This window comes from Eleutherodactylus coqui, chromosome 5, assembly GCF_035609145.1.
Source record: "Eleutherodactylus coqui strain aEleCoq1 chromosome 5, aEleCoq1.hap1, whole genome shotgun sequence".
Lineage (NCBI taxonomy): Eukaryota > Metazoa > Chordata > Amphibia > Anura > Eleutherodactylidae > Eleutherodactylus > Eleutherodactylus coqui.
The window spans coordinates 96,971,991-96,997,194 of record NC_089841.1 but is presented as its reverse complement, the minus strand read 5'-3'; the positions used below and the strand labels follow the sequence as shown (position 1 = coordinate 96,997,194).

Below are 25,204 nucleotides of genomic sequence, written 5' to 3'. Positions count from 1 at the left end.
AATAATAAAAACGTATCTTTCAAATGGATGTAACTATATACTTGGTATAAAGTATATATTCACTGTAGCAAATACAGAGCCCAGTACTCCTGTTGATTAATACTAGGGATGAGCGAGTATACTCGCTAAGGCACTACTCGCTCGAGTAATGTGCCTTAGCCGAGTATCTCCCTGCTCGTCCCGAAAGATTCAGGTGCCGCCGCGGGGCGGGGAGCTGCGGGGGAGAGCGGGGAGGAACGGAGGGGAGATCTCTCTCTCCCTCTCTCCCGCCCGCTCTCCCCTGCTCCCCGCCGCAAATCACCTGTCAGCTGCGGCGGCCCCCGAATCTTTATGGACGAGCGGGGAGATACTCGACTAAGGCACATTACTCGAGCGAGTAGTACCTTAGCGAGTATACTCGCTCATCTCTAGTTAATACTCATGTGAATGTAAATAAAGAAAACTTAAAGACTAAAACCTTTTTATATTGACATTTTATCTCTAACTTTCAGACTTTCTGGCTAGCTTGTGCTATAATGGGTCTGTTCTGCCAGGATCGCACTTTCTGGGCAATTTTTTCTTACTATATATAACACTACTTTTTTTTTTTTTAATTGTAGAACAAATTTAAGAAGGAAGAACGAGTGAATGGATGGAGGATAGACAAGGCTTTTAGTAAGTGGTTTTCTATAAACTGAGTGATATGAAATGAAGTAATATTGGAGGTTGTTTTCATAACAGGATTTTTGTAACTTACTGTAAGATCCCTTTCTCGTTACGTTTTATTGGGGGACATAGCGAAGAGCTTGGGTATAGCTCCTGCCACTAGGAGGCAGACATTAAGCAAAGAAAGAGTTAGTTCCTAACCAGATGCATGCAAGGAGGAGGGGCTTGGAAGCTATGGAGGAAACTGTGTCCATGACTGGCGAGAGTTGGTGCATTGGATTGGGTCCTGAGGGCAGGATAGGGACTAGGAGAAAAAAAATAAAAGGACAGCAGACCTGCAGAGCAGCTGAGTGCCTGCAGGAGGGGAATAGCTGGTAGGAAGGACTAACTTTCTTTGCTTAGTGTCTGCCTCCTAGTGGCAGGAGCCATACCCAAGCTCTTGCTGTGTCCCCCATGACATGGATGAGAAACGTGCTTTCTGAGATGATTTTCATAAGTAGTGGCCATTACAGGGTTTTGTATTACCTAGTTTAATGTCAGATTTACAGGATTTGTCAGTAGGCTTCTACTCCCATCTCTTTTGAACATTTTGCTGGAAAAGTAGGTTTTAAAATATTGAAATGTATTTTCATGTTATTACGTAATGTGCTTTTTAAACAACGTCATCCTTTATGATGAAGACATACAAATAGGTTTTCTACAAATTAGTAATTGCATTGTTCTTTGCAGGAAATTGAGTGTAGCCACTGAGGTTCCAGTTGGTGGCCAGTAACGCAGTCCTAGTTAGTACCTGTATCGTGTATGATCGTTTGCATTGGTCCGATCAACTGAATCATTTTGTTAACTGTTTATCAGGGGAGAAGAAAGAGTTTGATTTTGAGTTCTTTGCTGAACTCCTGGAGAAAGCGCTAGAAGCAGGAAATAAAAGGAAGGCGAGAAGTAAACAGCCACGCAAGACGAATGCAAAATCACGCAAGAAGCAAAAAGGTAATGGAATTATTTATATATTATAAGACAAGTTGCCCAAAAACATTGTTTTTGGTGGATCTGTAAAACAAACAAATAGCCCTCCTCCATAAACATTTATGTGCACGCTGGCAGAATAGGTTCATTTTAAAGGATCATTGAGTTAAACTTGGAGGAAGCTAAATTTTATAATTTGCAGCTTGTCCTCTCTTTTGCACATAATTTAGTGCTTTCTTATATATATATATATAACAGGGTTCTACCACAAAATAAATAAATAGTGTACTTTTTTTTAATGCTTACAGTGGGAGCCTATGGGTGACTCTGTCCAATGTATACCATTTGTGTGAATGCATTCAAAGGAAGACATGTATATAGACTTGGCTTTAAAAAAAAATTGTCATACATATTTGCTTGTTGTTGAGCTACAAAAGTTGATCACATAACCTCTAAAATAGGAGACCCAATTATTAACCCTTAAAAGGTTGGCGCCTAATTTGGCCTTCAGGACATGGAATTCAGGGCAAAGGGTTTTTTTGGGGGATGTAGATGCCTTTTTGAGGGATTATTCTTTCATGGAATTAGTTGTCATTTTTAATGGAGCATTGTGGGGAACATATAGTATTTTGAAAAAATGTTTCCACATTGGTTGGTTTAAAAAAAAAAAATCCACTTTTTTTTTTTTTAAAGACTTTACTCTGCACAATAGAAGCACTAAAAAATATATAATCTTCCTTGTCCATGTCATTAGTCGTTACAGGAAGACGTTGGCATATAGCTCCTGCCACTAGGAGGCCCTCTCCCTGCCGTCCATTACAGTCCTCTCCTACCTGCACATCTGTCTACTACACTGACACTTTTTCCTTTCCGTGATCCTTTACCCACCGGCCCCAGTGCTCCTATCTTACTAACGATCGCACAGCGGGACTTCCCTCGAAATCGCGAGTCCAGCTTCGCAGTAGTGTGTGAATGTGTGGAGGACTTCCTCCTGCAGGCCAGTGCTTCTAATGGAGTCCCTGGCTTCCAGTCCTATACAACCTCTGTGGGTGGTAGGACTTGCAGTTGGCATGCTGCTGGGGAGCTGGACTTATACTCTCCCACCCTTTCTGGCAGCCAGCCTTGTTCCGCAGCATCCCGAGGGAACCCTCAGCAACGCTTCAGCAGCCATTTGGACTGCCTCAAGCCCCAGGTACCATCCACCCTGAGGGATGCCATACAGGCATCTTATTCCGTCGAGTTCCAGGCAGGGTCCAGTGACTACTCCCTTGGTGGAACTGACTTTGGCACCCTTTTTACTATCCCCTTATCAGTCTTATGGGTATACCTGGGACACAGAAGCTCCTTTTACTGTGGCAACATAGATCTCAGTGTATGAGGATGTGGGGATGGCAAAATCCATTGAGGAGTTTAAAAGGGGACTTGATGTCTTTCTAGAGGGGAAGGATATTACAGGATATAAATCTTAGGTTAATTGTTATTCCGGGTATACAGGCAGGTAGGAACTGTTAGGGGTTGATCCAGGGCTTAGTCTGATTGCCATTAGGGAGTCGGGAAGGAATTTTTCCCCCAAATGGGCTAATTGGCTCCTGCCTCTTGTTTTTTTTTTTTTGCCTTCCTCTGGATCAACAACATAGGAGGATAAACAGGCTGAACTAGATGGACATTGTCATCATTCTGCCTTACATACTATGTTACTATGTATCTTGTTGCCCTCCTTTCATAGGTGGAGTAATGGTACTACAGTGAGTCTCTGAATATTTCATGACTCTGTAGTGCCCTTTTCTAACCCCCTGACAGCAGCTGCTCTCTGGACAGGGCTTCATCACCCTTTTTTCACACAGAATCGAGAAACATCCTGAAAACCTTTCTCAACACACTAAAGGCTACATGTTCTAGCCGAAACGTTGTCTCTATGTGGATGAAATAAAAGAAGCATCCTCTGGATGTGAGGATTTGTTTGCACCCATTTGCTGCTTGGGCCCACAATCACAGGGCTTTAGAGGCCTTCTTAATGTAGTGACTTTCTGAATAATAAATGCCTACATGCCTCCTAGATGGTTTTGATACTATTCATTTTTATGATTTTTTTTTTTTTCTTTTAGTTTGATATTGAGACTTTTTGCTTAATGTACAAATACTTGATTTATTGTAACTCAGATAAAACGGCTGCAGAACAAAGCCTTTGTGATGAAGAATCTGTCCTGTCAGAAGAGGAAGGAGCGGATGCTAGAACAGCTGAGAAGGAGAACAAGAGATCTCTAGAGGACGACGAATGCTCTGGGGTGGCTGATCCTGTTCCTGTCAAAAAGAAGAGGTCCAAAAGGAAGAAAGATAACGCAAAGGAACCAGAAGAGGAACATCGTGAATCGCAGGACGATGATTCAACACAGAAACCAAAAAAGAAGCCTAGAAAAAGTGAGAGTTGTCATTTTTCTTATTCTAGAACAAGAAGAGATTTGTGTATGCAGTATTCTCATATGCTTTTGCTTCTACATTTCCATTCTACAGAGTTATTCTACATTATATCTACTTGCTATGGCTTCTCTGTAGTGTCTTATGCAGGGATGATGTATCACATGTCCTTAAAACCAGTATTTCCCACTTATAGCTATATATGTTAATAGGGATTATTTCAAAAAGGTCTATCATTTTCAAGAAAGTATTGCATTATAGACTTTTGTATGGTGGGAAATCTGAACAAAGCAGCACTGTCACTGGTGGAAAAAATTAGGAAGTAAAAAATTTCATCTCGTTCTTTACCCCTATTAAGAGATTTCTCTGTTTAATTCCAGTAGAGATTGTCCAAAAAGGTCTCTTGACAATAAACGGACCATAAGGGGGAAAATTTATTAAGATTGGTGTTTTATACATTTATCTTAATAAACCGAGTGCTGGAGTAAAGGCGCTCCTAATTTAAGAGGCGTTAGTAGTGAGAACTGGTAGGAGAATAGTCGTTAATGTACCTCGTTTCTGTGTAGCCTCTCCTTATCTGATGAGACTTGCTCATGATGTCTGTATAGGGAAGACCACTGCACTGGATACAGATGACAAACCTGAGCTGCCTTCATTAGATAATGATGGAAGTCTTAAAGAGACGCCAGCTGTGAAGAAAGGGGTGCAGGAACATAAACCCAATTACAAAGAATCTGAAGTTGAAGATGATGAAAACGATGGTAAGTATACATTGCATCTACACGTACATGTTAGTTTGCTTCAGATCCAGAAACTTCCACCAATATCTACCAACAGTGAGATACTCGGGGCTGATGGTGGTTGCTTATTTAGGGAGAAAAGGGAGTGTCTAAAAGTCTTTGCTTAGTTGGATTTTTTTTTTTCACCTCACTTTTTTGTCAAATTTTCATTCTTCTTTTAAATGCCATGATATAGAATATTAACAGCATGTGTTGGGAGAACACTAATTGGGAGTGTCCTCAGCTAAGCAATTTGGATGAAAACATCTTACAGGCAGGACTGTCATCCTTAACTGTCCTTTTCAGTTAGATACTAGGCACAGCATACTGCACCTGAGGCCCCTTTCACATGGCCGTAGGCGTTTCTACGTGCGCCCGCCGGCTCCGTAAAAACGCGTGAATGGGTGCACAAATGTTAGATTTTAGACGGCCCGGGCCTGGCACATATACGCTGAGGTCGCAATGCCGTTGGGCGTGGGGAGACAGTTTAGCTTTGCTAAGCTGTATTCCCCTTCCGTCCCCCTCACCGTCTCACCACTTCTCGCCTCCCCTCCAGCTGTTTGCAGTGGGAGAAGGCGGAGCTGAGCTCCTGCCCCTTGTCCGCAGCCAGCAATGTGAGGGGGCGGAGCTTGGCTCCACCCTCTCATATTGCAAACAGCCAGAGGAGAGAGAAGGGGGGAGGGAGTTTAGCAGTCACGCTGCTAAACTCCCTGCCACTTCCCTTCTCCAGCAGCTGTCATTGGCTCCCATAGGAGTCTATGCAACGGCCGACGTATTCCAGGACTATCTTTCCTGCCCAGTGCTATATACGTCGGCGGGGCGCTTTTACACCGCGGGAATACGCCTGTGTGATCTGATGCATTGAAATCCAATGCATCAGATGATAGGGTATATCGACCGGCCGTGAAAACGGTGGCCGATATACACTCGTGTGAATAAGCCCTAAGACTGTAGGTTTGTACTCAAAGTGCTTTAAGTGACCTTAGAAAATCCTAGCCTACAGAAGAATATCAGGGCCATTTGGATGGCTTTATGTCAGAATACTGGTATAGAAAAGTCACAACATTTGGTGTAAGGCCTGCTTGTGCAAAAAATTCAGCAACTTTTCTAGCCTCTGTGCCAACCTTTATATTTTCATGAAGAGGGGTCAGGGTTGCTCCGGACCACGAGACTTATGTACAATTTACACCAGATTCTAGCACACTTCAGGTCAGACCTGGCGTACATTTTTGTATAGACTCGCCAAGTTACCAGGATGTGCCTAATACATGAAAGACGCATGTGCCTCTTCATGTGTTGGGTGCATCGTGCAACAGGGTAAATTTATATCAAGACCATCCGAGCTCAGTAAATTTCACCTAATGTGTGTCATGCTGGTGACCTTAATCAAAATGGAAAACTGATGCTTATTTACGGGATGAGGGATGTTTGTCTCTTTGTCAGCTGGGATAAACTAATATGCGATTGTTTCCTGTTTTTATTCTTCTATAGCAGACTTTGTCATATCGGAAGATATTGGGGATGATGTACACATGTCTTGTAAAGCTGGGGAAGCAGAGCCAGCGACTGAGATGAGTGATCCAACATGTGACGAGGAAAGCTCACTGATACTCTTTAGTGAACAGAGTGACTACCAGTCAGGACTTGATGATCTCTCTGGGTATGCTCAATATTAACAGCTTTTGTGCAATCAAAATGTCTAAATGTGTGTCTGGGCAAAGAATTGATGAAATCTTTACAGGTCCCCTTCCACCTGTACTGACATGTCTAGTCACATGAGTTCTTATATTCTGCAATTCTGGAGCAACTTTTCTTCTAGATCTTCATTGTGACAATTCTGTTGTTCCTCCTAAAGGTTATAAATGAATTGACTACTGGGTGTTACCAGTTGTGGATTTTACCAATACCAGCCTGACACGGTCCAACCAGTATTGAGAGCCATGCTGTAGGGACACAGGCATTTGACAAGGGGAATGGTAACGCCTTGTTCCTCCTTATATATATTTCAGGAGGAACGGTGCAATGATTTGAGAGTAAAGATGCTCTAGAATTGTTTCCTATGGAATTTAAGTTCTTATTAAAAAAAAAAAATTCCCAGAGTTGTGACAAGTTCTTTTGCAAAGCTTTTTAAACCATAATGATTGGTATGTCTGGATGTGTCAGCACTTTCTAATTGTTTGGGGGTCCAACTGCTGGTCTCCCACTTAGCAAGTAACTGCAACAGGCTTTATTTTTCGCTTTACTAATAATTATGGGTTTGTTGGGTATCCAGGAAATATCTGTTCTTTTATTGGATAGAATAGTATGCACTGTACTGTCTATTCTTGCCGCCAAAGTGTAACAGAAACCAGACTGAGGAAGGCCAGATTCACACGTATTTGGTGCGCAACAGCATTTTATACTGTATTTATTTTTACAAAATGTAAAAATTTGGTTTAATATGCTGAAAAAGTTAAATTTTGTAAATTTGTAGTATTTATTGATTTCTGCAGTTCCTGGTGTCAATTGCTTACAAAGTGCTTGACATTAGTATGGATATATCACTTATACGGTCCTCGCCTCAAAGACTGCCATATATCAGACAGTGGCCCCTTTAAACCCTATGCACTTAGCATGTGTATAGACAGTGTGCGAAGGAACCAGCCCGCAGCTACCTGCCTGGTCTCAGCACCTCCTTACTGTACCCAGCCTTATCTATTGGGCTAATAATGAGCTGATAATAATCGCCATTCAACATTTGTTCCATAAAAACAAACTCCGTCCTCTCCCTGCAGCCTAAAAGTTTGCTGAAGGACTTCAACAGAGTTGCTTGATGTAAAGACAGACTCCAGTGTAAAATGTGTATGTATGTAATATACACATTTTAAATAGTTATACATCATATCACCACAGTAATGTAACCCCTTCCCATCTACTTGTCTATTACAAGAAAAAATATATATTTTTCCCAGTCGGCGTAAACCTTCCCCCACACTAAAAAAAAAGTAAAAATTGGTAGAGCTGCATCTGTAAACGTCCAGTTTAATAGTCCCTCATGGTGAGTGTTGTAAAAAAAAATTACAGAGTGCCAGAATTGTACTTTTTTAAAGAAAGTTGCTGTGTGCTTGACAAGATAAGTAGTAGTTGTTTTCACACTCTTGCTTAATTACTTTTAAGCCTGCAGCACAGCCTAAGTGAGCTGAACGAAGCCGTGTCACAAGCCTCAGATGTGGGTCTGGTTGCCCCAAACTTCATGCTTGGTGAAACTGAGCCCATAAATGTCACCCAGGAAGAAACGAGCATGTCTGCTTGTGATGAGGTACGCACTGAATGTTTCTGAGCAACATATTTAGTTCATGAACCAAATATTTTTTTGTCTTAACTGATAAGAAGTTATATGTGTAGATTCGTTTGCTAGACTGGCATGTGCCCCAAAACATCCCTGGGAAATATAAGCACCATAAACTAAGTTATGGTGCTTATAGTTTAGGCGAGGAGGAGTCTGGGGAGCTGTGTCTTACTCACCTGGTCCCCCATTCCTGTGGTGTCCCCTGGCGAACTCGGAGCACGCAAGTCAGTATGACTTTTCAGAAGCTCCATTCATCTCTACGAAAAACGTCAAGCTTGTTGTGCGCACGTTGACTTTGCTGGGGGACACTACAGGAGTGGGGGAGTGTGAGACATGGCTCTCTGGATTCCTAGTCACCTAAGCTAGAAGCACTAACTTCAGTTTTTGGTGCTTATAGTTAATGACCTGTTCCCTATAAGAGCCCATGCATGTGGTTTGAAACACTTCCCAGGGGTGTTGTTTGCCCAAGCTGTTTCTTTATCTTCTTGTACATGTAGAGACCAGCCTAGTAACCACCTCTGTCATTACGGACTAGCAGGAACAATATTCTTTATTCCTTTTGCAGGTTGATGGCTCAGATAAAGCATCAGATGCAGGAAGTGGACAACCTGGTGACCAGGATTCGGAATCGAAGCCTAAGTGAGTGATGGCTAAAGTATGATTTCAAGAAAACTCTTCACAATTGGCGTTCTTGAGACTAGCTTTACTTTTTATTTCATATTTTCTAGACAAAAGATGCCTGAAGGGCACAGAGCACGACCTGCTCCAAACCTATCCAAAGCTGCTGCAAAGAAGAAAGTGCCCACTGAAGAGAAAAGTGATGATACACAGCAGGCTCTTACTAGTGATGATATAGATATTGGAAAGGTACAGGAGTTTTCTAGATATGCTAATAGTCTGTATTGCCTGACTAACCTCCTGCAATGCTAGATTAGTCTGTTCATACAATTGATTTGCATTTGCATTTGTTTTTTCAGAATGATAGGAAAGTAGTGCAGGAAGAAGCCTTGAGTGTGGACCAGCCAACAGTCGAAGCTGCAAAGTAAGGCAAAAAAAAGCTACGATTATATATTATCACTTAGAGGTACAATACTTAAACCCTTAAAGACCAAGCACTGTAAATATGTGGCGCTTGGTTCTGGGCTTTAATCCAGCCCGATAGCAGAAATACAGCGCAAGATTAAACCCTCTATTCCTGCAATGGACCTGCACATGGTTCTAAGTTGTGTTAGGCTCTACTCGCATGATGAGTCGGATTCCATGTGCAGATGTCCACAGCAGAAGATCTGCGAATGATCGCGGAAACTAATTGCATTTGGTTGCAGTTTTCCACAGGGATGTACACGTATTGACTGTGCATCGTCCATGCGGAAGAAAGATCGCAAGTAAAAATGACATCAGAAAGGGGCTCAACCACCTGGAAACACCCTTCTATCACCCAGGTGACATTCTCTTGTGCTGTCATGGTGAGAGCTGTTCTTAGAACCATGCCTTCAGAAGGGGATACTGCTCTCTAGGCTTGGCTGGTTTTATACTACTTTTTTTGCAAGTAGTATAAATCATTCAAAAAAACAAACAAAACACTACTTCTGGTGGAGGAAGAGCCCAGAAGAACAAGCGGAGGTTGCAGACCGCTCTCTGGATGGTTGTGCTGCCCCCCAGACTCTGTCCTGCATTGTCTGCTCACAAATTCCTGCTTACTTTATTCCATTTGTATGTGGTCTCTTAGCAATGTGCATGTGGACACTGATTCGTACGCAATGTTAATTGCATATGCACTGCGGATCGAATGCATCCATAGAGATCAATGGAGCCATATGTGCGAAATCCGCTGTAAAATAGAGCATGCTGCGATTTTTCTTCCGCTCCCAGAATCCGCAATTCCTACCCGTAAATGTGAGCGGAACTTCGAATGCTCATGCCTTTCAATGCCCCTGTGTTAAAGCATATCTTCCGCACAGATGGCGATCTCGGAAACCTCAATTCAATTCCGCTTGTGTGAAACACCCCCCCTTACGGTTTTAATGTTTCGCCTGTTTTAACCTTTTCCTATCCAACTATGCTGCTGCTACTGCTTACTTACAAACTAGTTAGCTTGTTGCCTGCAGGAGGGGTATAGCTAGTAGGAGGAACTAACCCTCTTTTGCTTAGTGTCCACCTCTTTGGGGCAGTAGCCATATCTACGGTTTTAAGCTGTGTCTCCCAATGAACGTGACAAAGATTTTGCCATAAATTAAAAAAAACAAAAACTTATAAGTCTTTAACTCGGACAAACCCTTTTAAGATGTAGATTAAGTGGTAACCCTTCCTTGAGCCATACTGTGGGTTTTACAACAGTTAAGCAATCATGTGCATTTTTGCCAACTGAAAGGAAACTAAAGGCCCATTTAGACAACGATTATCGCTCAAAATTTGCTCAAAAGCCATCCTTTGAGCGATAATCGTTGCTTTAAATGTGCCCTTTCAGTTTTCTGCCGAACAATGGACCTCAGTTCGGCTTGAAATCCTATGTTCAGCAGAACAGCTGATAAGACGGACCACACGCTGTGCTCTGCCCAGAGATTGCTGATAACAGCTGATTTGCATTGTCTCAGCTGTCAGCCTCCCTGGCAGAAGAAAGAGGTTTTAGGCCTCATGTCCACAGGGAAAATCAGATCCGCTGCGGATTTGTACCGCGGATTTGGGCTGCAGATGCAGTGCGGATGCACTGTAATTGTATTTTATTTTTCATGCAGGAGATCAATTGAGCTATGTGCTCTATGAGCTCCCGCACGCGTGATCCGCACTAAAATGGAGCATGTCCATTTTTTTTCATGCTCCAGAAATTTTTTAATTCAGTTTTATTGACCATCCATGGGTATTTATCTACCCGCGGGTGGTCAATGAATTCCTATGGGGCGCGGATCCGCGTGCGCGAAAAATGCTCCGGATTTTAATTCCTAATTTGCCCGTGGACATGAGGCCTTAAACAGAAAACAGCAGCTTGTCCACTGAATAAATGCAGCTCCCAGTGGCTCACATGCTACTAATTGGTACTAATAGGCATTAGCACCAATTAGTAGATTTTGCAAAATGATCACTTAAAAGCCATCTTTTGAGCGATCCTCTGTGTCTAAATGCACCTTAAGTCAGCTGAATAATTGTTTTTTTTTTTAAGTTACTGGATACCTTTTTAGAGGAACATTGACCTGTTAATGGCACTCACATTTTAATATGAAACAAATGTGTTATTTTCTTTAGTTTTTTTTCTTTATCATTTATCATTGTCCATGTTTGCATTATTTATCAGTTTTCAAAATTACTTTGTGTAACTTATTGTTTTGTTTTTTTTTATTACAGAGCTGCGGATTCCTCTAATTCACCTGATGGCACCAAAGAGTCCTCTGTAAAGACTACAATTCCAGGTAGAGGGAGGTTACAAAGGCCTAAGCCTAACTTGCCAGCAAGGTCCTCAAACAGAAGAGAAAAACTTCTTACTGACTCTAAAGTCATCCCCGTAGAAGAAGCTGAGAAAGGTGCTGATGTACTCGCACAGAGCAAGACAGATGATGCTGAAAATGTAAGGCATCCTTATGAACATCCTGAAAAACTGCAGTCGTGTCCAAATGTCAGATTTTAAGATAATGTCAAATCAGAAGTAATATATTCACAGTAATGCATACATATATTTAGATTGATTATTGAGCTAAAGGCCCATTTAGACACGATTCTCGCTCAAAATTCTCTCAAAAGTCATCTTTTAAGCGATAGTCGTTGTGTGCATTTACATGGCAAGATGATCGCTCAAAATTCGGTCAGACGGCAGTTTGAGTGACGGTTTTGAGCGTTCACTTTGCATAAGTGTGTAAATGAAGGCTCACGCTGTATGCAGAAGACAAGCGGGACCGCTATCTTCTGCATACAGCTGTTGTCTTCTCAGAGCGCTCAGCTGGTACACAGCTGTGCGTTTCGAGCAGGGCATGGAGAACACAGCTGGAGCGCTGTCTTCTGCATACTCCTGCTGCGTTCACGCAACGCTCAGCTGGTATACAGCTGCGTGCACCAAGCAGGGTATACAGAAGACAGCTGGACTGCTTGTCTTCTGCATACTTCTGTTGTGTACTCCGAGCGGGATACCAGCTGAAACAATAGTATCAGCGGTATCCCGCTAAAGACCGCACGCTGAGTTGTCAGAAGACTCGTCGTTGTCTTTCAGCTTGCTGAAAGACCATGCTGAGCGGATCGTTAACGAAAACTGTGCGTTTAGACCCAACAATTCTCGCTCAAAAGACTGCTTTGAGCGAGAATCGTTGGGTCTAAATGGGCTTTAAGACTCAAAGGAATCTAAAAGCTCACGTGTCGATATTCAGCTGACACTTTATCTGAGGTTAAAGTCTGTAGCAAATCAAGTCTTTATACACAGCGTTCTGCTGTCATAAAATGAACAAACAGAATGAAAAATAAACCGCCTCCAACATTGTCAGAAAAAAATGCCATTAAAAACATTTAAAGTGCCTGCAAGAAATGTCATGGTGGCCACTCAACTGATTATGTAACATACGGTCAGGACAAGTCTGCCGGATCACGGTTGGTTGATATTGTGTCGAACAGCACTCTTGCTCATAGATGCGGGGCCCAGTTGGGAATATGGGCAAAGGATGTCCTAGAGGGACAGCCCCTTTTGAAATCTGATCTGTGCTATAGGAAAAACCCCAGGATTAGGGGAAATCTGACTTATATAAAGACTGTTTTCATGTTTTTCTTTAGCTTAACAGAGGAGAAGTTGATGTTTCACCAATAGGTGATGAGCACGGGCAAGAGGGTTCTCTCACTGTACAGAAGGATGCAAGTTCTGAGTCTGATCCATCGCAAACCAAGGAATCTAAGCTTGATGAGCAAGACTGTGATAAGGAAGATACGGGGTAAGAGTTTATACATGTGACTTGCTTTAAGAATGCATTAAATCAGCATCCGCTAATTATATATTATCTAAGGAAATAAAAGGATTAAGGCAACACTTAAATCACATGTTGTATCATGATCCATGAGTTTATTGTGAACATGCTCTCATCTGTGTAGAGATTGGGATGCCAACAACATGCTTGTCAATTATAATGATCTATTGTGAATGCCAATGGAGCTGCACGGTACTGGGCTATGAACACAGGTCTCACTAACTGAACTTCACGCCACCCCATGGTGTCTTTCTTTGGTCACAGACCTGCAGACCAGTTGCCCACTGGAGGTCAATTTGTAAGGCTCTAGCAGTGCTCCTCCTTTTCCTTCTCACTCCAAGGAACAGATACTGGTCCTGATGCTGGATTGATGCCCTTCTATGGCCCTTTCCAGCTCTTCTCATAAACGAGGTGTGCCCTGGTATCTTCACCTGGCATGTGAGACTTAGTAACACAGTATGTTAGGCCGAAAGGGGACAATGTCCATCTAGTTTAGCCTGTTTCCACTCACCCTTGTTGATCCAGAGGAAGGCAAAAAAGCCCCAATGAGGCAGAAGCCAATTTAGCCCATGTGGGGGGAAAAAATTCCTTCCCGACTCCATAATGTCAGAATAATCCCTGGATCAATGTTTTGAAAGATCCTACCTGACTCCAAGACCTGGATCAAAAACCTGCTGGTTATTTAATGTCAATATCCTGCAATATCACAGCGCTCTAGAAAGACGTCTTAAGCTCCTCTATGGTTTTTTTTTTTTTTTTTTGCCATCACCACGTCCTCAGGCAGAGAGTTCCACAGTCTCGCTGCTCTTGCAGTAAAGAACTCCCTACTGTGTTGGTGATGAAACCTTCTTTCCTCTAAACGTAGAGGATGACGTGTGGTTGGTGACAGAGTAAAGCTTGTGATAGCACATATGGATGTGCCATCCTGGATGAGCAGGGCTACCAGTACAGCCTTATTGGACTACAGAAACTGCCTCGCGCTATCAGTAGTGACAAGGACACTAGCAAAATGGATAACTCAGAAAAGGGTTAAGGAGAGCGTTTTTGTCTGTGGCTTCCTGAAGAACCATTCTCTTGTTGGTTGTTGTATTCCTGTTGCCTACAGTGCACCTGTTGTCACTTTCATTCACACCAAAGCAGGTGAAATTGGTTCACAATAGATAATGCTTCCTAACTGGATAGATTGATGTCCCTGAAGTTTAAGTCACTTTATATTATAATGTGATACCTAAAGGGGTTATGTGAGAAAAAGAAACCTTTTTAAAGTCTGGGTAGGCAATGAAGTAAAAAAAACGTATGCTGGCTTTTCTTCGGACCCTGGGACCCAGCTGATCGGCTGCTGTTTCCCCGTCGCCAGAAGTCAGGTGACCGCCAATGCCAATTTGAGGCCACAGTGTCACCTTCCGAAAAAAAAAAATGTTATGGCTCTTTGAATATAATTTTGTAAAAATGGGAAGAAAAAAAGTTTTTACCTGTCAAAGTGCGTTTTTCAAGGCAGACCTTAAGGGCTCCTACCACTAGTGATATGAGAGCGAGTGAAAACACATGATTATGAAACCAATGATTTGCAGTAGTTTCATACTCGCTTGCGATGTTTTGACTAAAGAAAAACCTGTGCTGTCACCCTGTGGCAGAGGTCCATGATGCTATCCTATTGCTTTCAATGGGGCCGGCGCAGCTGCTGCCCCATTGAAAGCAATGGGTTGCAGGCAACCACCGCAGCAATGATTTTCGGGGAAGGGCTTAAAATATAAGCCCTTCCCTGAAAAATCAGCCCTAGCTGTAAAAAAAAAAAATTAATGTTACTCACCTAGAAGAGCTGTCCGGCTCTTCTCTCCAGCCCTGGCAGTCATCTCATGTCTTTTGGAGGCCGGGGATTAAAAACTCCTGGCTCGAGAAAGCGCTGTCTCTGATTGGCTGAGCTCTGTGATCAGTCAGAGGCAGTGCTCAGCTCATTCATTACATGACAGCAGAGCGCTGCCTGTGATTGGTCACAGTGTCAGCCAATCACAGGCAGCGCTCAGCTATTCATTGAATTCAATGAATACCTGAGCACTGCCTGTGATTAGCTGACGCTGTGACCAATCACAGGCAGCGTTCAGCTGTCATTCAATGACTGCTGGGCGCTTCCTCTGCTTGGTCACAGAGCTCAGCCAATCAGAGGCCGCACTTTCTGGAGGCAGGGATTTTTCAAACCGCAGCGGAAACAGACCCTGCCCGCGGGCTTGGACATTGCTTACCTGTCCGGGTCTTCACTGTGGATGTGTGTGGAAGCACTGGTGCACATGCGCGGTAGAGATTTTTTTTCATCTCCTGCTTTCCCGCGGAATCCGTGGACCATTCGCAATTCAATTGCGCACGGGCCACGGATCGGATGGCTTCTGTTGACTTCAATGGAAGCTGTCCATGCGGGATCTGCAGCAAAATGGAGCATGCTGCAGTTTGTTTTCCAAACCAAAATGTCTTCCTATGGGCTGCTTGAACTGCAGATCGTCTGCGCAGGTCCCCCCTGCAGATTCCGTAATTCAAATTTGCCTGTGGACATTGGGCCTAATGCCAGTTGATATCACCATTTACTTATGGCACTAGGCCTCTGATGACTTCACCCGCCTGCTATATGTAATGAGGGTACTCTATTGTAGGAAGCATGTGTAGTATAAAAGACAATAGCTGTAATACCTAATATTAGATGATATTCTCTACAGTAAGGAAAAACCCTCCCCGCTTGTTAGAGGGCGTTTGAGACCAAAGCCAAACCTGACAAGGGCGTCTGTGAAGAATAAGTCTTCAGATATGGAGCAAGAAATTCAGCCTTCACAGGTAAGTGTTCTTACTGTATATATTGTCTACTTATTTATATCCAATAGACTGTATGTATGTAATAATGGGCACTGTGAATGGCAGCGGTCTCTGCCGTCAAGTCATTTCTTCACTGTCCAGCCAAATATTATTGGTGCTCTTAATGTGAACCGTTGAATCTGATGCATTTAATCTTGTGACAAATAGGACATTATTATAAATTCTCATCAATAACATGAGGCTTTTTACTTTTCTGTATTCTCATGCACACACTAACAATAGTGATGCAGTGCCATGTATAACTACCATGCATGTTTTCTACAAAGTACTAATATTGTGTAGGGTTTTTTTGTCCCTGCCTTACAAAAGCTATAACTATTTTCCCCTAAATATAACAGAATGAGGGCTTGTTTTTGGCAAGATACATTTTTTTAACCCCTTCCCGCTCCTGGACGTACCTGGTACGTCATGGTAGCGGGATACTTCCCGCAACATGACGTACCTGGTACGTCATGCCATTAAAGTGTCGCCGCGGTGACAATCGCGGCGACACAGCAGCGATCCTGGCTGATATCGTCGGCAGACAAGTGAGGCATCCGGGCTGGGGACCAATCAGAGCGGTCCCTCCCCCACGATCGCTGTGATTGGTCAGGGAAAAACTCCCTGACCAATCACAGCGCAGCAGCGGACTTCGCGCTGTTTACAGTAGGGGCTCCATGTGCAAGCACCGCAGTGTGTTTCCGGTGCTTGTACAGAGAGCACCTACTGTGTTTTTTTCTGAATATAAGTGCGATTAGAGTGTAGATTAGGCAGGGAGTGAGTGTAGTGTAGTGTAGTGGAGTGGAGTGGAGTGGAGTGTAGTGTAGCAGAGTGGAGTTAGTGATCAGTGTAGTGGAGAGGAGTTAGTCATCAGTGTGGTGTAGTGGAGTGAGTGTTAGTGATCAGTGTGGTGTAGTGTAGTGAGTGTAGTGAGTGATTGATCAGGCAGTGTAGTGTAGTGAGTGTAGTGAGTGATTGATCAGGCAGTGTAGTGTAGCAGAGTGGAGTGAGTGATCAGAAGTGCAGTGTAGTGTAGTGAGTGAGGGATCTGTAGTGTGTGATCAGAAGTGTAGTGAGTGAGCTGTAGCGTGCGATCAGCAGTGTAGTGTAGCGCAGCGTGTAGTCAGTGTATCCCTTGGTGTAAAAAAAAAAAAAAAAAAAAAAGTTCCTGTTGTTCCCATTTTGTTACCTGTCCCGTCACCCCTTATTAGTTAGTGTAGCGTTTAGTTAGTCCGTCTAGTGTGTAGCGTGTCGTTAGTCCGTGTACTGTCAGTGTATTCGTCTGTGTAAAAAAAAAACAAAAAAAACAAAAAAAGTTCCTGTTGTTCCCATTTCGTTACCTGTCCCGTCACCCGTTATTAGTTAGTGTAGCGTTTAGTTAGTCCGTCTAGTGTGTAGCGTGTCGTTAGTCCGTGTACTGTCAGTGTATTCGTCTGTGTAAAAAAAAAAACAAAAAAAACAAAAAAAGTTCCTGTTGTTCCCATTTCGTTACCTGTCCCGTCACCCGTCATTAGTTAGTGTAGCGTGTCGTTAGTCCGTCTAGTGTGTAGTGTGTCGTTAGTCCGTGTTGTGTCAGTGTATTCGTCTGTGTAAAAAAAAAAAAAAAAAAAGGAAAAAAAAAACACTTACGTGAATACACCACATAAGTTTCCGCGTTCTTTCCGACCCCCGTCCCGTGGTCACCCCATCCCGCAGTGTCCCATCTAATAAAACTTTTTCCCCGTGTGCCCCATTTTATATAAATATGGCCCGCAGGAGGTACACTTCAGAGGAACTGTATGCAATCGTTGCATCAGACTCGGACTCAGGTAGTGGTGATGACGACCCCACTTTTTTGGCATTCTCCGACTCCTCATCCTCATCCTCATCCAGCGAGTCTGAGCTCCCTGCACCCCCGAGAAGGCGTCCAAGGACCGCCACTGACCCCAATGCATCAGATGCTCACTGGAGTACCCCGGAAGATTATAGACCCTAGATCCCTGATTTTATTGGGAACCCAGGGATTCAATTTGATCCGGAAGGGCTCAGAGGGAAGGACTTCTTCAAGTTTTTTTTTTCAGAAGAGTTCATTGCCCACATTGTTACCCAGACTAATTTGTACGCCCAGAATTTTATTCAACAAAATCCCACCTCCAGCTATGCCAGACCCGATAAGTGGACCCCTGTGGATGCACCAGAGATACAAAAATTTTGGGGGCTTATACTAACCATGGGGCTAATAAAGAAGCCAACAATCAGGGCGTACTGGTCTACCGATATTTTGTACCACACCCCAATGTTCCGCATGGCGATGTCGAGGACACGCTTTGAGTGTATTTTAAAATTTCTGCACTACAATGACAACCAGCTGTGCCCCCCCAGCGATCACCCCAATTACGATCGGTTGTATAAGATCAGGCCCGTAATAGACCATTTTAACGCCAAGTTTGCCCAGGCGTATGCCCCACAGATAAACATTGCAGTAGACGAGTCCCTGGTACACTTCAAGGGGAGGCTAAAATTCCGCCAGTACCTGCCCTGTAAGCGGGCACGGTATGGTGTGAAGTTGTACAAGCTGTGCGAAAGTACATCAGGGTACACCCACAAGTTCCGTATTTACGAGGGGAAGGACACTAAAATTGAGCCCCCAGAATGCCCCCCCGTGCTGGGAGTAACAGGGAAAATAGTGTGGGAACTGGTGCACCCACTATTAGACCAGGGTTACCATCTGTACCTGGATAACTTTTATACCAGTGTCCCCCTGTTTCAGTGCCTCGCTTCCAGAGGAACAGTGGCATGTGGCACTGTTCGGAAAAATCAAAAAAGCCTCCCTAAGACGCTGCTTGGGCAACTGCTCAGAAGGGGTGAGAGCCGGGCCCAATGCAGCGACAAGAGGGATGTCCTTATGTTGACGACAATACACGGCCACAGCAGTACCCCCTGCCCAGTACGAGGTACCAGTGCAGAGACCCCCAAACCAGACTGCGTCCTCGACTATAATAAGTACATGGGAGGGGTCGATCTATCAGACCAGGTACTGGAGCCCTATAGAGCCATGCGGAAAACACGGGTGTGGTACAAAAAACTGGCCGTGCACCTCGTACAGATGGCACTGTATAATGCCTACGTGCTGTTCCGAGGTGCAGGCCACAGGGGGACATTCCTTGAATTTCAAGAGGAAGTTATCAAGGACCTAATATTTGGGGACCAGGAGGTGGGGGAGAGGCCCAGTACTTCTGGAAGCGAGGCCACAAGAATTGTACCAGGGCAGCATTTTCTCAGTGAAATTCCCTCCACTGCGACGAAGGGAAGGCCCCAAAAGAGGTGCAGAGTGTGCTACAAACAGGGGATAAGAAAAGATACCAGTGTGAAACGTGCCCCACACAACCCGGCCTCTGTATAAATGAGTGTTTTAAGATCTACCACACGTCCCTGAAATTTTAATTTTTTTATTGCCCTGACGTTTTACCCTGATGTACTTCGCACAGCTTGTACATAAAGCCACATGCTAAGTCCTTCCCTTCTGAGCCCTGCGCCCTAAAAACAGTTTAGATTCACATATGGGGCATTTCCCTGTTGGGTAACATCATGGATTACGTTTTCTCCTTCTGCCCCTGGTAAAAAATAAAAATCTGGGCCTAAACTGAGCATTATTGGAAAAATGTGAATTTTTCGTTCTCAACTCAAATTGTTAAAAAAAATTCCTCAAATACCTGTGGGTTCAAACCGCTCACTACACCCCTTAAAAAATTCCCTGAGGGGTGTAGTTTCCAAAATGGGGTCAGTTGTTGGGGGTTTCAAATGCACTGGTACCTCAGGGGCACTGCAAACACTACACAGTGTCTGAAAATTATTCCAGCAAAATCTGCATTCAAAAAAAGCGCTCCTTTCTTTCTGAGCCCTGCTATGTGCCCAAACAACAGTTTACATCCACATATGGGGCATTTCCGTGCTCGAGAGTAATTGGGTAATGCATTATGGACTATGTTTTCTCCTTCTGCCCCTGGTGAAAAATGAAAATCTGGGCCTAAAGCTGAACATTATGTGAAAAATCTGAATTTTTCGTTCTCAACTCAAATTGTTAAAAAAAATTCCTCAAATACCTGTGGGTTCAAACCGCTCACTACACCCCTTAAAAAATTCCCTGAGGGGTGTAGTTTCCAAAATGGGGTCGGTTGTTGGGGGGTTTCAAATGCACTGGTACCTCAGGGGCACTGCAAACACTACATGGGGTCTGAAAATTATTCCAGCAAAATCTGCATTCAAAAAGCCAAGAAGCGCTCCTATCCTTCTGAGTCCTGCCATGTGCCCATACAACAGGCTACGTCCACATATGGGGCATTTCCGTGTTCGAGAGCAACTGGGTAACGCATCATGGGGTACGTTTTTTCCTTCTGCCACTGGTAAAAAATATAAATCTGGGCCTAAAGCTGAACATTATGTGAAAAATGTGATTTTTTTTTGTATTGAACTCAAACTGTTAAAAAAATTCCTCAAATACCTGTGGGTTCAAACCGCTCACTACACCCCTTAAAAAATTCCCTGAGGGGTCTAGTTTCCAAAATGGGGTCAGTTGTTGGGGGTTTCAAATGCACTGGTACCTCAGGGGCACTGCAAACACTACATGGGCTCTGAAAATTATTCCAGCAAAATCTGCATTCAAAAAGCCAAGAAGCGCTCCTATCCTTCTGAGTCCTGCCATGTGCCCATACAACAGGCTACGTCCACATATGGGGCATTTCCGTGTTCGAGAGCAACTGGGTAACGCATCATGGGGTACGTTTTTTCCTTCTGCCACTGGTAAAAAATATAAATCTGGGCCTAAAGCTGAACATTATGTGAAAAATGTGATTTTTTTTTTGTATTGAACTCAAACTGTTAAAAAAATTCCTCAAATACCTGTGGGTTCAAATCGCTCACTACACCCCTTAAAAAATTCCCTGAGGGGTCTAGTTTCCAAAATGGGGTCAGTTGTTGGGGGTTTCAAATGCACTGGTACCTCAGGGGCACTGTAAACACTACATGGGGTCTGAAAATTATTCTAGCAAAACCTGCATTCAAAAAGCCAAGAAGCGCTCCTATCCTTCTGAGTCCTGCCATGTGCCCATACAACAGGCTACGTCCACATATGGGGCATTTCCGTGTTCGAGAGCAACTGGGTAACGCATCATGGGGTACGTTTTTCCTTCTGCCACTGGTGAAAAATGAAAATCTGGGCCTAAAGCTAAACATTATGTGAAAAATTGGATTTTTTCGTATTGAACTCAAACTGTTAAAAAAAATTCCTCAAACATCTGTGGGTTCAAACCGCTCACTACACCCCTTAATAAATTCCCTGAGGGGTGTAGTTTCCAAAATGGGGTCAGTTATTGGGGGTTTCAAATGTACTGCTACCTCAGGGGCACTGCAAACACTACATGGGGTCTGAAAATTATTCCTGCCAAATCTGCATTCAAAAAGACAAGAAGCGCTCCTTTCCTTCTGAGACCTACCATGTGCCAATACAACAGGCTACGTCCACATATGGGGCATTTCTAAAAACTGCGGAATCTGGGTCATACATTCCAAGTTTTGTTTCTTTGCTAACTCCTACTGTTTTATATTAAAAAAAAGGTTTTATATTGAAAATCAGTAGAAAAAAGGAACTGTTCTAATTTTTGATGCACTTTCCTTTAATTCCTGTAAAACATCTAAAGGGTTAATAAACTTTCTAAATGCCATTTTGAATACTTTGAAGGGTGCTGAATTTAAAATGGGGCAATTCATGGGGGATTCTGATATACAGGCTCGGCAAAACTATGTCTGAACTGCATTGGTCCTTAAAAAATTTAGATTTTGAAATTTGCTAGTAAATGTGAAAAATTACTGCTAAATTTATATACTTTGTGGAGTCTGCAAAAAGTAAAATAACACTTAAAAAATGATTGCTGTGTAAAGTAGGCCTATGGGAAATGTTAATTAATAACTATGTTGTGGTGTTTGACTTTCTATCTTACAAAGAAAACAATTCAAAGTTTGAAAATTATGAATTTTTCCAAATTTTCAGTAAATTTGGATTTTTTTTCCAAATAAGGACAAAATTTATTGATGAAATTTTTACACTAACATAAAGTACAATATGTCACGAAAAAACAATCTCAGAATCACCTTGATAAGTAAAAGCATTCAAAAGTTATTAGCACAGAAAGTGACAGATGTCAGATTTGAAAAATAAGGCTTGGTCCTTAAGCTCAAAATAGGCCATGTCATTAAGGGGTTAAAGGTACCATTCAATGTACCATATAACTTATTGAAAAATGTGTACAAATTGTGGTAAAATAAAGAAAAAAATGTCTAGAGTTGTCTATTACATACGCTAAGTATAGAGCAGGCCCGCAACAGCAGTCAAATCTGTCCATGGCATTTAAATGTCTCGAATGGTCTCGCCGCAATAAGATCATGGGGGTGCCATCCGGGTGTCATGGCAGCGCAGCCTAGGACCTACTGAAGGCCCTCAGAGCTGCCATGATTGTTTGCCTATTAAAGATGTGCTGTTAAAATACAGTATAATGTAATACCATAGTAATGCGTTATACTATATAAGCGATAAAATAATCGCAAGTTCAAATCTCTTATAAGGGCTAATAGAAGTAAACCTAAGTAAAATAAAGATTTTAATTTTTTTTAATTATTGTAAAAAAAAAAAACATTAAGAGTTTAAAAACCTTTTTCCAGTCCACCGCATCTTTAAAAAAAAATCTAAAAATGGCAGAGTTGTGAATTTTTGGTCACTCTGTAAGAAAATAAATTGAATAAAAAGTGATCAATAATTTCTATGTTCCTCAAAATGGTACTAATACAAACTACAAGTTGCTCATCAAAAAAAATGGGTACTTACACAGACCTATCAATGGAAAAATAAAGTTATGAGGATCAAAATATGGTGGTAAAATTTTTTTTTTTTTAAAGCGCTACTATATTGCACCATGAATGGCCTAACAATGCCCCCTCACCCCCATATGGTGCAGTTACGTGTTGTTGTCCCCCCCCCCCCCCCCCTCCCCTCCCCATTTTTTACTGTTGCCTGTTAAGCGCCATCATGGCTCCCCCTTGATGACAATGCTGGAAAACTGAGAATGCATCTGAGGTGGCCTCTTTCTCCTGCTGACGTCTGTAGATGTGGAGTCTGCTTTGACCACGATATCTAAATAGTGACGATTGCTGCCATTAACGATCTGTGATCAAAGCCAATGCCGATGGCTGTCAACTTGTTGTAAACACCTGTTGAGTATGATGCAGACTTGCCTTCCGCGACTGCATGACGTATACTTGTTCAGTAAGGAAGGCATTAATCACTCAATTTAAAGCTACTTGTGTAAATTACTGATGCTTATGCTATAGCCCTTCATTTAAAGTGGACTGCATCTTCTTATTTTATCTTAGGCTTCACACCTTAATAACAAGTCACCATCGCCACCTAGCAGAGACGAAAAAAATGAAGCTAAGGAAAGGTAAAGATGACCCATTTTATTTTTGACTAAGCTCTATAGGGTGAGCCCAAAAACAGTCCTTGATTTCAATCTGTATTAGTTGGAAATCAAAGACTGTTCTTGTGTTCACCCTGTATATTTAAATGTGTGTAAATACGTTTGCAAATGACTGACTCCAATTTTGGGTGTAAACGGAACGTTTAAAAAAAAAAAAAAAAAGATATGGTCAGACACTGTGCATATCTGTGCCTATGTCGTCCGTCATCCTGTGCCTGGGCTTAAAGCGACTATCTGGTCTCGGGAACATTTTTATTTTGAGAATGGAGAGAGGGGTAATATACCCTGGTGCTCTGGTCTATGCCCATACTGCTATACATCAGTTTGCTCCTGAAGCTAACCTGTGGTATCTAACATTGGCTGCATCAGTTGACTGGCCTGTGCACACTGAGCAGCGCTAACTAATCCGAATGCACAATGAAGTGTCTGACTACTGATGGATGCTCTGCATCGAGCAGTGGCAAAAGTGCCACGATGCCCATCTTGGAGGATCACAGAGCAGCTCCCGGAAAAAGAGGCCATGGCAGTAAAGGCATAGAGCAGGGTATATCTCCCTCCTCTGTAGCTCCAGGGCAAATTTTATCCCTTAGACCAGATGGTCATATTAAGCCCAGGCAACAGGATGGTGACACAGGCACAATAAACTGCAATGCAAAAGTATTGCAGTGTCTAGTGCAAGTGATTGCTGTTAAATTCAACTACCCCTCTTTCCATTTTGCACTTAAAACAAAAAATGGAGCAGTGGTTAAGTATGCTCCCTCCTACTCATGGTCTCAGTCCAGTAGAATACACCTTTAATGAAGTGATGGTGGAGCATGTGCAGTGCAACTCCATTCAAACTTCTCCTCCCTGCAGTTGTGCATAAGGAGTAGCAGGGTGATCGGTGCTGGTCCCAGCAGTAGGGCCACCAGTGATCAGACATTTATTTTGTGGATAGATGGTAGTAGACAATTGTAGGGAAAACCCTCAGTTTTCTCCTCTTCACTGCTCTAAGCAAGACTGACAGAACGTATACTGAGCGTTGCCTTCCCTTTTCATGCTTTATGTCTAATAAGCACTTCTCTCCATATAGGGTAGAACCATCATCTGTGTCTCAAGACGAATGTAGAAAGTCCCCCATAAAACCTGTACCTTTAGCACGAGGCCGATTCCAGAGACCAAAACCTAATCTAACAAAAGCATCCTCTAGGAAAGAAGCATTTGATGCCAAGGAAGACTCCTCTGCACCGAGCGCTGGACTGGATGCTGGCGGAGACCTTCAGAGTGACAACAGATTTGAAAAAGTATGTTGAAGCTGTTCTTGTATATGGCAGCAGAGAATTTTTATATATTTTTGGTTTTCTCTACAAGTATAATAACTATAAACTGCACAATATCCTGCATTTGTATGTGATAGCTAAAATTTGCTTAACATGACGCAATGTCTGCTACAATTTCATAGCTGCTCAAAAGCATTGTGCAGAATACAGCCAGGTACGCTGTGTGCCCTTCATCTGTCTTGACAGGACACAAGGTCCTTCACCAGAAACAGGTTTTCTTTGATAAACCATATTTCTTTTTTATAGCAAGAAAATGAAATGTTGATTAGCACTGGGTCTGAATCTTCTCAAGGCTCTTGTAAGTCGGAAATGAACTTGCATCATTCATCCTCATTACAATTGATCCAAGACAGCACTGTGAATCAAGATCACTTGTAAGTACTTCAGTATCTTGCCCTGAATGTTGATAGTTGAGATGTTTGTGATTTATTGTTTCACTATTTATTATTCTGCAATTGTTTCTTTCCTTCCTTTTTGC

At 42.8% G+C, this 25,204-nt stretch overlaps 1 protein-coding gene across 2 annotated transcripts in view; it reads left to right on the top strand.

Moving 5' to 3' along the window:
* BDP1 (B double prime 1, subunit of RNA polymerase III transcription initiation factor IIIB) overlaps nt 1-25,204 on the top strand; it is a 73,396-nt gene that overhangs the window by 16,793 nt on the left and 31,399 nt on the right. For both annotated transcript variants that reach the window (XM_066602925.1, XM_066602924.1), the window contains exons 8-22: nt 600-654; nt 1,501-1,632; nt 3,769-4,026; nt 4,632-4,784; nt 6,294-6,462; nt 7,959-8,100; nt 8,696-8,769; nt 8,859-8,997; nt 9,108-9,172; nt 11,470-11,689; nt 12,877-13,031; nt 15,770-15,884; nt 23,304-23,371; nt 24,480-24,690; nt 24,973-25,100. In XM_066602925.1, coding sequence (XP_066459022.1) covers nt 600-654; nt 1,501-1,632; nt 3,769-4,026; nt 4,632-4,784; nt 6,294-6,462; nt 7,959-8,100; nt 8,696-8,769; nt 8,859-8,997; nt 9,108-9,172; nt 11,470-11,689; nt 12,877-13,031; nt 15,770-15,884; nt 23,304-23,371; nt 24,480-24,690; nt 24,973-25,100 — 2,084 coding nt within the window. The remainder of the gene's footprint in view (nt 1-599; nt 655-1,500; nt 1,633-3,768; nt 4,027-4,631; nt 4,785-6,293; nt 6,463-7,958; nt 8,101-8,695; nt 8,770-8,858; nt 8,998-9,107; nt 9,173-11,469; nt 11,690-12,876; nt 13,032-15,769; nt 15,885-23,303; nt 23,372-24,479; nt 24,691-24,972; nt 25,101-25,204) is intronic.